This window comes from Halichoeres trimaculatus, unplaced genomic scaffold (genome assembly GCF_033239565.1).
Source record: "Halichoeres trimaculatus isolate MK-OKI-2021-1 unplaced genomic scaffold, fHalTri1.1 fHalTri1_scaffold_3, whole genome shotgun sequence".
In the NCBI taxonomy this organism is placed as follows: Eukaryota; Metazoa; Chordata; class Actinopteri; order Labriformes; family Labridae; genus Halichoeres; species Halichoeres trimaculatus.
This window is the reverse complement of record NW_027437181.1, coordinates 12,224,146-12,237,270: the sequence shown is the minus strand read 5'-3', so window position 1 is coordinate 12,237,270 and position 13,125 is coordinate 12,224,146. Positions and strand designations below refer to the sequence as shown.

Genomic DNA, 13,125 nt, shown 5'->3' with positions numbered 1-13,125 from the left:
AAGTAACAGAGTGAGAGGGAGAGGAGGGATGTCAGGGTTTTGACCTCCACCTCAAGCCCTGCCCTTGACTTTCATCACATTCGCTCTTTGTTAGGAAGACCAGAGCCGCTGCTGGTCCTCAGAGAAGAAGTGGTATCCAGAACATCCTGTAAGGCCCTGTGAGATCCCTGCCCTTTGACCTCTCCCCTGTAAAGCTAATGTCTTCACCAGCTGTGGTCTGCTCATGTCTGCTGTTGTTTAGCTGGTGAAGAGCCAGGCCACAGTTAGCTGGTTAAGCGGGCATGGGAACTAGCTGCAGGCCGTCTCCCCTCTCTTCCCCTCGCTCCTTTGGGAGCTTCTCTGGAAAAATGACTCTGCCACAACCATGAGCTCAGAGATCCTGTCAGGTGGGCGTTGTGAATGGGGAAAATGACTGTAACTTGATAGGAATAACATAGATCACGTACAGTTTAATTTCTACACCACAATAAGGATCTAGTTGTCTGAATCTCCAAAATGTTTCTATATGACCAATTATAAGCATGTGTGCTGAATTTAAGTATCAAGCAAAGTCAACTCTTGGTCAGTGGGGTTGTTAGAAAAAAAATAGCTGAAAAACCATGCATATGTTTGCAAAACATGAGCAGATAGCAGTGAAAAGCTGTTAGAATAATTAGTGAAGGATGACGCTGACTAAAGAGAAAAAGGAACTTTAGATAACCTGACTATTTATAAAGTAAGTGGGTACAAATGTGTGGGTGCATGTGCTTGTGTGGACTATAATGACAGACTGAGAGAGTGAGGCCTAATAGAGAACAGAGTGAGCTGAAATATTGGGGGTTTCTTTCCTTTAAAGGCTTGAAGCCCAGACAAAGTTTCCCTAACTTTTCCTCATGCAAACAAAGCCACAGACTTCAAACTAAGCTTTTAACAAAGAATGAAGACGGTATGAAAAAGAAGGAGAGGGGGAAAAGCTGACAGGGTTTACATTCTCATTTCACAGTGTTGAGCCCAGATTTATAGAATTGAGCAGGAACATCAGAGTGCAAAAAGAGAATATGTTTGTGAAAATTGAAACTGCACTAAGGGTTTAAAAATAGCTCCACCCCCTGCTCTCAAAGTCTATAGATGTGTCACCTCATTCAGAAAAGAAGCATGGAAGAGTGATGGAAAGAAGGATGGGGAGGAGAGGGGGTGTTAAAGAATGAGAGGTGAAATCACGGGTCCATCCTCTGTGATGCTCCTGTCAGACTCTCTTTACATCAAACACAGACCCACACAACATGAAAAACATCTTCCCACCATCGTACTTCGTTACGTCACCCACTGCTTTATCAACAACCTTCCGCAGCTCGTCCTCTAACATGGATCTCTGCTCTCCCTCTTTGTCTCTCTGCTTCTCCTCCGTCCACTTCTCAGCAGATCTACGACACTAAGCTGAGAGCAAGTGGCAAGGAAGTGAGTGTTTTCCGGCCCTGGGTGAGTCGCTCCTCTCAAAGACCTTTGCCAAGTCTCAGCATGCTGTGGCATCATTTACAAAGAGGCTGTCGTGTGCACGCACACACACACGGTGCAAATAGAGGCTCACGTGCACAACAACCTAGATCTTGCCAGCTTTCCCCATAACTTTGGCCTCCTGGTTTGTTTACAAGTTTACCAGCACTGGATTTCCGTAGAACATAGACACCATGAAGGAACAAATCACCAGACGCACTGACTGATATATTTCTAATGGAGAAGACCTGCTGCCGAGCTCTCCTGTTGATGCATCTTTGGTAAAAAGTAGTGGTGGGACTTGATTAAAAAAATAATCAAATTAATTATGCCATTTGCAATTAATTAATCATAATTAATCACATTTTAATCACATCAATATTCAACATCAGAAGCAACACTTTTCAATTCAAACAGATTTTGGTAGAAGACTAAATCATTGAATATTCTCATACACAAGTTTAAACAACAAAATCCTGTTTATTTTGTTCAGAAGATGTTTTTTTTTTGTGGACACTACTTCCAAGTACATTCATCAGCCATTATGTGGTAAATAGTGCTGTCAGGAGATTAAAAAATAATCTAATTATTTACAGGATTTGTAATTAATTGATCTAATTAATCACATTTTAATCTTATATCTTCTTAAGGTCCCCACATAAAGAATTCTGAATTCTAGGGCATTACAGAATTATAGTGCATGTCTATTTTAAAAAAAAAATTATTTCGAACATGAGGTCAAAGTGAAATTTCTGTCAAAGACAGAAACAAATACAAACAAACAGACATTATCTAATCACATATTCGAAAAGGAGTGGGATGAAGTATAAACTTATTAATTCCCACCCCTTTACTAATCGAATGAATACACGGAAAAGAGAAGATTTGTAAATCCTTTTTTTTTTCAACTGGACAATATTAATTAAAATGTCCATATTGACATTCGATTACTGTTTACTGCGTCTATAGAAGTAAAATATATTTTTAAGCGGAGGGAGGCGGAGTCTGGTGGAGCTTGTCAATCAAAATCTTGCTCGTAAACTACTGTGGGTGAAAGCGGTGCGCTCTTTGGATGAGAGCTCAGCATGGATTTGAGGAGAAATGTGAGATGACAGCGGCATAGCGAGACGCTGTGTGTCAGAAAAGTTCAGGCAGCTCACGCTCCAACTGAGGATGTGTCGCGGTAGTTCAGAGAGAAAGAGCGGCGCCATCGTGGGGAAAGTTGACGGAGATCATGGAGAGGATCAAAGAATGGAGCGCCCAAGGTGAACGTGATCAAAAAAGTTTGATATTTCTATTATTTGGACCAAAAACAGGAAGAGAGACATAAAAGAAGAGAGTCCACTCTTCTTAAGTAACTTTGGTGTTTACATAGTCATAGAAAACATTATTATTTGGGTATCAAAAGATCGTTCAAGATGCTCTGAAAATGGCTGGCAGCCAATGAGTTAATCTTGCGTTGATTTTTATAACGCGTTAATGTGCGGTGTAATTCATTAATCTAATTATCGCGTTAAAGTCACAGCCCTAGTAAAAAGTAAAAAATTCATTTATTGATCTAAAACCCTTTTCAGACATGGGGCTTAACTTTTCAAATTAAACCAAAATTTAAATAATGATATCATTAGCATTAAGTAAAAGAAGTATTTTGGAACCATCACAAGTGTGAGTGATAGTGGGATCGAAGAAAAGAAAAAAAATGCTCATTAAGTAGTTGGCAAAAAAAAAAAAATTGAAAAGAAGATCAGAAAAATTACAAGAAGAACATCAGGAAGAATGAAGAAGAAAGAGGAGGAGGGAGAAGAAACAGGGTAACCAACACTAGTGAGACAAAAGACATGGGTGGAACTGATTAGTTAAATCCCACAATAACTAGAAGTAAAGCCAAATCAGACACATGGTGAACCAGTAGTCCAAAATATAACAGGAAACACTATGAATTTGAAGTAGAAGTAAGTACTAAATGGATGTTAGAGCATAAAGGGTAGAATACACAGGAAATGGCAACTGAGTTACACAATATGACAAATTCAAAAACAAGCCAGAAGAATGATGAATAAGCCAACACAAGGCATGTTCTCCAAAATATAACAGGAACTGACTATGAAACATAAAATTAGGAAAATACAAAACTAACAAAACAACTCATGACATGTTGGATCTTTTCTGAATTAAAACCTAGAGACAGTGGGTGTGTAATCCTCAGTCATTAAGCTTGGGATGACTCTATTAAAAAGTGTGAAACAGGTGACAGGTTGTCAACAACCATTCATAGAATTCAGGGCCATAGACTGTTTGAAAGATGATCGTGGGGTCAGTTTTTTGTACTTCCTCATTGACTTTAGTTTTCAACACTAGAGACTACAGCTTCAAGCACATAAAGGTCCAACAAAACCCTTAAAATATGTCTGTTGGTGGTTAAGTCGTGTTATAAAAATGTAGCGCCTTCCAATGTGTCACAGACTTTTCTTTTTTTTACATTGGGAGACACATTTCATCCCAGAAACTGGAGATAAACAGATAGATAGATAGATAGCTAGATAGATAGATAGATAGATAGATAGATAGATAGATAGATAGATAGATAGAGCTGCTCATTGGCACACACACCACAGTTACAGCACACGCACAGCACAACCTTTTTCAGGTTAACTGCTCCTGGTGTTCATAGTCCAGAGAGGAGGAGACAATTTTTTTAAATGGCAAAAAGATAAGAAAAGTGTTAAAACTTAAAATAGTGCTGACTTAAACTGCATTTGGATCTGGAGCTATCTTTCCCTGTTTTAGTAATAATAAAGACATTTAAAGGGAAAGTTTTGTACATCAGGAAGCATCAACACTGGACTACTTCATTTCCCACAGACGAACACTGTGTCCTGATGTAAAAAATCACAACTGGTTGTTTTAATTACACATGAGGAGGTGTTTAAAGTCACAGTAGCAGATGTTACAACATTTTGAGAAAACCCACAGTGAATTAATAACAGGGAGATTTAAATATTTCTGGGGTGGTGGTTAGCAGAGGGAAAGGGGGCGGGGCTAAAAACTGCCTAAGCTGTCTCAATTACAAGTTGCCTTGCTTTGATTGAAGTGATAAAATTGGATCAACCCAGAGCTTTTGGACTCAGAGGCCCTCACTGTGCATGACACGCTTCAGTGTAAGCCTGAGTGCTGCTGCTCTCTTGGCTGCCGACCCACCACTAACTAATGACCAGGAAATAACTGTGGTTCACTCACATAAACACGCACACACATTCGTAGATTTGTTTCAGACTTCTCAGGTCTACATTCCTACTCTTAACCTAACCGTCTAAACTTAATCCCTGCTGAGTTAATTTAAATCCTAGCCTTTAGGGATAACAGTGTGTGCAGAGGTTTAATTTCTCTGAGCTGCCATTATTACCAATGAAACGTTTAAATCCACAAATGTAACTGCGGCTCTTTCTACCTCTGTGCTGCTGGCTCATACCTCCCTGAGGCAAATAGCTTTAAAGGGATCTGAAAAGCACCTTAATTGGAGTTTTACTGTTTTATTAGGAGGTGGGTATAGTGTTTTTTCCACCATGACCCTGATAACTCTATAATCAGCACTGAACGGTTCAGTTGTGCTGGAGTTAAGTGTGAAATTCTTTGTGTGTAATTGCCTCCCACTCAACCTCATTTGCTGTTGACTTTTTGCTGCCATAATAACAAAGTAAGAAAGAAAAAGCCTCCACTTAACTTCATATAATCTGCATTTAATGTTATATTTGTGGAAAGTTGGCAGGACCAGCTCAGGCGGCAGCGGCCTCCTCGGACAGAGTTGACACAGGAATCCAGACGTAAGAGGGCCGATAACTTTCCCAAAAAATGTCCACACAGGTGAAGAAATAAAGCAAACAACCACCTGCGTCATTGCTCTTATGTAAAAGTTTCATAGATCTAGATACCTGTACACTCTCAATGTTCCACTGACGCCACTCCAGCCCTCCATCAGACAGCCCTCTCCTCTCACTCCAGGCGCCACGAGTGACTGTTTGCTTTGCTCCTACTGGCCCTCCAGAGAAACCGCAGCCTCCTCCTCCTCCTGCGTGTGTCTATGAGGCCTCGTCAAAATGCCTCTGTGGTCTAATTCCATGTTTCAGTAATGGCTCAGCTGTGGGGAAACAATCTCCTCTCCAAATGTCCCACAAACACTATGAAAGGCCGCAGTATTATTGTGTTAGAACACGCATGAGCATACAAAGGAAAACGCACTCACACACAGCGGTCAGGGTTTTAGTTTGAAGCTGCAGCTTGAGGAAAAATGCTTTCTCCTGAGTCGTCTTTTCCACTTACTGCTTCACTCCTGACCTTTTTTTTTTCATCTTAGTTCGTGTTACAGTTTTCCAGAACCAGCTTCTGGTGTCTCATATGTGTGTGTGTGTGTGTGTGTGTGTGTGCGTGTGTGTGTGTGGAAGGCTGGTGTGCATTTTCCATCTGTGGGCCAGATTAAAGGCGGAGGAGAAAAAAAAAATCCAGGGATGCATGTGTTAGAAGAGCACAAGACTGAGGGAATGAGCAAGAGGAGTGCGGGCATTTTTTCAGCATGTGTCCGCACCATAGATGGGAGTGTTACACGTTGCCTGTCTCATGTGTAAAGCATCTGGTCGGTCTGCCAACATAGCAATCATATAGCAATCATGAGGCAGAAGCTCTCCTCTGATTGCCGGGTGCTCCTGGTTAAGCCATTTTTCTTTAGAGATCTCTGAAGCGTTTGTGGAAGTGAGAATTAGCGGTGATTAACACGGCCAACAGAGCTGGAGTGTTTGTTAGTGTGAATACAGAAGATGATGGTCTGGCGGGGGATTAAATTTCAGTTTTGTCATCAAACATCTGCAGTTTTTTTGTTTATATTTGAACCACTGCGTCGGGTCTTCGTACCCTTATGGATCTCACAGCTGTTATTACAACAGGCAACACAGCTTCTCTTTTCAACAAGTCTGCTTTCCATAGAAAATCTGAAGGAGCCACAATCGGCTGGAAATAGCTCTGCAGATGGCAGATTGGGTTTTGGTGTTACAGTGAGTCGCTTTGCCATGATGAATCAACCGAAAGTAGACAGTGAGTTGATTATTGAAACCTAGAATCAGACCAATAAAACCATAAAGTAGCAAAAAACAGACTTTTATTCGTTGTACCCCTAAAATCTAAAATGTGGACAGGTGTGCTAACAGTGAGTCTCACTATGACTCATGTATCAGTTCAGCCGTCTCCATCTCTGACAGTAAGGAAGGGCAGGGCTGCTGGATAAATCAGTCTGTACGTATTGTTATGGTTAGTGGCATGCTCACTGCATGACTGGGTGATAATGGGAAAAATGTGAGCCTTTGAGTTTGAACATCCTTTGTGTAAATTCTACAAAAGTTAAACAGAAAGCAGCAAAGAAAGCAAAGAGTGTGACTCTCTTTTGACTCTCTGTCTTATCCTACAGTCCAAATGTTAAGACTCAAATGATAGGCTCTCACTAAAATGTCAACTGTAATGACACATTTCCCCTAAAAAAGATACTTGTGTTTTATGCTCTTGGAAGGTTTTATGAATTTTCTTGTGTTCTTGATGTGGAGTATTTATATAGACATCTGTGATGTTACTTTCCTGCAGCAGTTACATTACAGGACAGACATCAAGACTAGGAATGGGCGTTTTAAGCAAGAAAGCTATTCGATATTCGTTTGTGACTATTCAAAGATTTTTCAAAGATCGCCTCGATCATCAAACTTGCTGTCATATGCTAGCCTAACCTTGCAGAGTCTGCAGTGTACCTCCTTTTCTTTCATTTTTTCAAGGGAGTTCCTGCATTTCCAAATCCATATTTGAACGTCTCATCATTCTTGTTTTTGCTGTGAATCCTCCAACGTGTTCACTTCTGGTCTGGCTCCATCCATTATCTCAGTTTATTGCTGTGGTCAAGTTAAATACAATCTGGTTTGGACACGGTTTGTTTTATTTTGAAAGTCATTGAGCATTTTCAATGGTTTTCGTGCACAACTTCCTGTCCCACTCGACCTGCTTTTTGTGAAATTGACGCGTAACAGCTTCATGATCCTGCACAAAACTGCTATCTGCTGCAGACAGGACAAAGCAATCTTCACATGAACTATTCAGTTTTTTTTATGTAAATGACTATTCGAATATTGGAAAATCACTGCCCATCCCTTATGAAGACCTCATTCGAGTGTTTAACTTTAAAGTTTTCACAACTCACTCAGACAAAGGCAGTTTTTGGGGCTCAATCTAGACACCTCACCTGACCTTTGTACTAGTCTTATCCCTTGAGCAGCAACAAAATACGAGATCCCAACAGCTATTATATTCAACTTGTGTTTTTGGCATTTTTGCCCTTATTGTTAGGCCAGTTAAAGAAAGACAGGTAACATAAGGAGCTGTGACTTACAGCTTATGGTTGCGGCTGGAAGTCAAAACCAGCAACCACTGGGACGAGAACTACTGCCCCTGTTCGGGGGGTACAGGCTCAAACCACTGGGCTAACAGTGCTCAAGAATCCCACCAGTATTTATGAGCAATGTGCTTATTGTTCAACTAAATGATTGCCGTCACCCTTGTTATTTGGCACTGGAATACCTGATTCACCAATTCCTCAATCTAGTGATTGTGTCCAAGCTCAAGACAGTGGCTACTATAGTGCTCCACTTACCAAATTAGACAGATGACATCTCACGGCAGTAATTTTCAGTGTTTTGATTTAAAAAAAATTGAGATATGGTTGTTTATAGGCTGAGCCTGGTTTAACTCTTTGTATGACCACTGGACTGCAGCAGCACAAACCAGACCAGGCATGTGAAGGCTAACCTGCAAGGACTACTGAAGGCTGGTGGTGCTAGTCACAGCCAACACCAACTTGACATTGCTTACTTGTGTTAAGTTGTGTCAAATAAATTGTGCTCAATGTTGACTGTTTTCTGAAGAGAGGAATTAATTGATTCAAAGCCTCAGTAGTTTTAATGTACAGACATTAAATATTAAAGCTGTTTCCCCAAGGAAAAAAAAAGCTAGCTATGCCTCTATCAATGTATGTCCAGTAACTAAGCAACTATATTCTCTTGATTAAAACCATTTCATTACAGCCCATCAGCCTTTTTCTTTTTTGAAAATCAACCTCACGAGTGTGACTCGAGGGCAGCCTTGCCTGAGGCTCAGTGTGCTCGGGTCAGAGGGGATCTCTGGAGGTTTCTAGAAGAAATGTGGGCAGAATAGATCTGAAGAATAAAACAGCATAGGTCGAGAGAAAGTTGGTGCAGCAGCAGGGGATATTCAGGAATGAACCAGAGGTTATTAATTTATAATAAAGAGAGTTTCTGAGAATGGATTTAAAGGAACGTAGCACTCACAGTTGAGTTCAACAACTGCAACTGACTTAAGGGTGAAGGAGAAGGCTGACAGGTAAAAACCACCAGACACAAAATACCGCAATATTTACACTGCTCAAGTTTTTCAGTTTCTGAAACAAATTAGGCACAGATCAATCACACATCCCTCATCCACACATCTAGAGAGATAAGGGTCATGTTTGTGTACAGCAACACTCTCAAAATACACCTGTTTTCAAAATACTTCAGCACAGGTTTCGTTAAGGGAGTTGACCTTATGAAGGGAGTCATACCTGTTTCTTTTCAATGACGAGAGAGACAAGACTGCAGCACAGACACAAAGCACCATGCATTTTCAACATGAGGCAGACTAAAGAGGTAAAATATCTTCCTACCTTACTTTTCAACTTGAATAGCATCCTTTTCAGGCCAAAAATAAAAGCTTGACGCAGTTAATCCTTATACGGTTCAAAGGCTGTCCTCTCTGTACATTACTGAGCGCTTCAATATTTGCAGCTAAATGAAAAATCTTTTCAGGATTCACCTCAGGCCCCTTCCATGGAAAACATTGTGCATCGCTTTATACTGAACTGAAAAGTAAAAAGCCTCCGTCTGCAGGTTGGCACAGTGCACTGACTGTGTCTTCATATGTAAGACCTGAGGCCTGTACGAAGAAGCACACCGGATATCTTTTTGTTGTCTGGCTTCACTAACCCTAACAAAAGCAATTGCACTAAGCAGCCATGTAATGCTGGTTATCAGACGGTCAGGGCTCTGTTTTCATCAGCATGTTGGAATCAAAGGGGGAACAGTGCAATATATGTATAGTCCTAGAGCAATCTAAGAGATTAAACAAATATGTAAAAGTTTGGCACATGAACAGCTGCACCTGGGTGATAAAGTCAGCACATCTGGTAATACAAGACCAACCGTGTGAATGTGATTCTTAGATCAGATTAATCTGATTATAACTACATTTCTGTGTTTAACTTAATAAGTTTATTTCTTAGATGTAGAAAGTAAATTACCACTGCACAGACTCTCACAGAGTGACACATTTGACTGTTAAGAGAAAGCAGGATTAGATTTTTTGACAGACAGCACAACTCAAACATGCTCAGGACGAGACAAACAAAAATAAGGAGGCACCACTTCATCCTTCGGGACACCAAAACATCAAAACTGAAAGTTCTTGGCAAGTAAATGCACATCTTCTTATTACTTTATTTTATTAGTACAAATACTAAAAGGCCTTAAAGAGGGGGTATTTTGCTTTTTTGTTTTTCTGTATCCTTTTATTCCCCTCAAAATATTATTTTTAAAACGCTTATTCCAGCCTCTTTATGAAGTGTTATAGTTAATCTGCTATCACTTTAAGGCTCCTTGCTCCCTAAATTCCCTTCCCTCTGATTGGTCAGCCCTCTGGAGAGCTGTCAGAGGTAAAACTATGGGCAGACCTTGGTGTTTGAGGCCCTTCCCTCCAACATGCTGTGAACCAGTTAGGAGGTCCTTATGTGATGACCTCCTTACTTTAAGTCTCATGAAAATCTTGCCAAGATCTTGTGCTATCCTTTGAACAAACCATTAGTATGGACATCCAACATTGTTACTTTATATTAGGGTACGAGTACCCTGTCTCGAGTACTCACCGATACAGAGTGGTACTACCAGTACTTTTGATACATTAAATTTAAGTTAACAGTTACAGATCATTTCTGATTAAAGACAGCATCTGATATTAAGTCCAAAATAAAAACAAACAGCTCTCTGTGAGTTTTTCTTTAAATAGATATTTAAAAAATAATATTAAAAGTGCAAAATAAAACTAAAAACTTTCATTGTTTAAGTATATGTCGAAGTAAACTAAAGTGCAAAATAAAACAGTTTGACTATTAACTCTCCCTGGTCCATTCATGTTGTCTTAACAGGACCTGACCAATATTTTCTGTGGTGTTAAACCGCAGTAAGTAGCGGTAACTACTGGTGAGGAGGACTTGCTCGACGTAAGATTTCTTGCCTTGAGTATCAATTGCTGGCATCTGCAGCCTTCATGAATAACAATACCTTGAAAAAAGGCTGGTATTGGCCCGATACTGATACCTGGTATCAGTACTTGCCCATCCCTACTTTATATGTTATATTATATGTTATATTATCTGTGTTTACAGCATGGAAAAGCACAATACCCCCTATTTAATGCCTTATCTCTCTGGTTAAGTGACCGACTGGTAAGTATAGATGATGCTGTTTTGCTGGTTGCGCTGTCATCCATGCATACCAAGTGTGCTGTATTAATTACCATGGTGGTATAGTATCTTTGTAAACTATTCTTGCTCTGTAAGACAAACCCATATATATATATACACTATTAAGACCTCCCACTGGTGCCTCAACCTTCAACTGTGCGTCTGAAATCATCGCATGATACAGATCTGCCATCGTCCACTGAGTATGTGTTTAAAGGTTCCTGGCTGAAACATTGAGGATCCTCTCCCTTTACAAATGGACCAAAAGACAGACAGACAATGGGCCAGATGGACAGACAGATGGCTAGAGTTCATCAGAGCATCATTACCATATTAGGCTATACAAATACAAATGAACAGGGTAACGGCACCAGCATCACAAACACTGGATAGTCTCCAACTGGGGCAACAACAGAAAATCATTTGACACCTATAAACATACAGTGTTTATTATGCATGCGCTCCATAACCAAGGATGGTCTGTACATGTTCCAAATGGGGGGGAAATTTAACGAGGGGACAAAGTCATTTAGAGTACAGTCTGAGTCTATATAGATAGCCCAGCTGAGGAAAAAAGTTTTGAGTCTCGCTGACACACTCTCCAGTTATTTTTTCATCCTCTGGTGAGTTATGAAAACCCTCTCAAGACATTTTTGATCTACAATCTTTGATCTCAACTTTATCTCCAGGAGGCTGTTTCATCTCCTGGCTTACATTTTCCATGGGATCACAGTTCAATAAATCGCCCACATGAGAGGAGTGCAGGGAAATATCCATAGAGAGGGAGGGGAAGAGAGAGACTGAACTTTACAGGGTGAGTGTTTCTGCGTGACTCCAACTGTTCACCCTCGTCGTTGCAATAAATCTTTGCCCTGCAACCCTCACTCCATAAAACATCTCCAGGAGTTTTATGTAAGAAACAAGCACACGTACAACCTACAAAACTGAACATGAATGATTAGATGGAGGCTTTAGTGCTTGCGGAGGCTGATCTGTGTGTGTTTGTGTGTGTTTGTGTTGATGCTGGATGTGTTGATGAACAAATAGGCAGCACGTGTTGGAGCTTGTCTGTTCCTGGTGGTGACTGAGCCGGCTTTCATTCGCGTACACAGCGAGGCTCTGACAGTCACCAGCATCAGAGAGTACGTGCATCAGAGCTCACACATGCTTGTCTTTGACGCATCTCAGGAATGAGCAACTTTACAGTCAGATGTCAGACACCTCAAGTTGGAAATCTGAATTTTTGTTGTCTTATAGAAGTATAATCTGCTGTGTGTGAGAAAAATGGTATAACTGAGGATGTGTCTGTGTTCAGTCAGGAAATGTAAAGAAAAGAGGAAGAAGGAACTCAGTGACTTGGAAAACCAAAAAATAACCCTAAAGAGTGTCAGAAACATGTATTTCAATGACAGCCCCGGTCTTTGGAGTCTTACCTGGAGAGAGGTCTCCGTCACTCTGCTCTCCAGAGTCTGAATCCATCTTCCCCTGCACGGCACTTGGAGGCTGCAAACACTCTCTAAGGTTCCTTTCTTCTTATTCTCTTCCTTCCTCAGGAACTCTTCTGATATCTTCACCCAGAGGGAAAAATATAAACGCAGTTTTGTGTTGTATTTTTTCTTCCTCCTGGTGTGTGAGCTAAACTTCCCCTCCCAGCCTGGATCTCTGCAGCTGTGAGAGGAATGCTACTGAACTGATCTGCTGAGCTGTCCTCCTTTTCCTTTGGCTCTCCTCTCTTCTACTGACTCCCTCAGTTTCCCTCTCATCTACTTTCCCTCCCCTTGCTCACTTTTCGGCCCGGCCCCCTCAGTTTCTCCCTTCCACTCAGTCCCTCCTCCTCCTCCTCCTCCTCCTCTTCCTCCTCCTCTCATTCGGCGCTGTCACACTCAGCCTCTTCACGCTCTCTCCACTCAAACTCTTTCTCTACCTCTTTCTGTATGCTGTAAGTGCTGTCTCTTCCTCTCTTTCTCCCTCGCTGTGTCTCTGGGTAAGAGAGCTGCCTGTGTTTAGGAAAAGCAGTGGGAGAGTCTCATTCATGGCAACTTGAAATTCATCTCCAG

The 13,125-nt window shown here is 41.0% G+C and overlaps 1 protein-coding gene across 1 annotated transcript in view; it reads right to left on the bottom strand.

Moving 5' to 3' along the window:
- Nucleotides 1–12,852, bottom strand: part of tnfaip8l3 (tumor necrosis factor, alpha-induced protein 8-like 3) — a 30,284-nt gene extending 17,432 nt beyond the window's left edge. Inside the window, exon 1 of the mRNA XM_074665630.1 lies at nt 12,502–12,852. Within this exon, the coding sequence (XP_074521731.1) occupies nt 12,502–12,547 (46 nt within the window). The 5' untranslated portion in view covers nt 12,548–12,852. The remainder of the gene's footprint in view (nt 1–12,501) is intronic.
- Between the last annotated feature and the right edge of the window lie 273 nt (nt 12,853–13,125).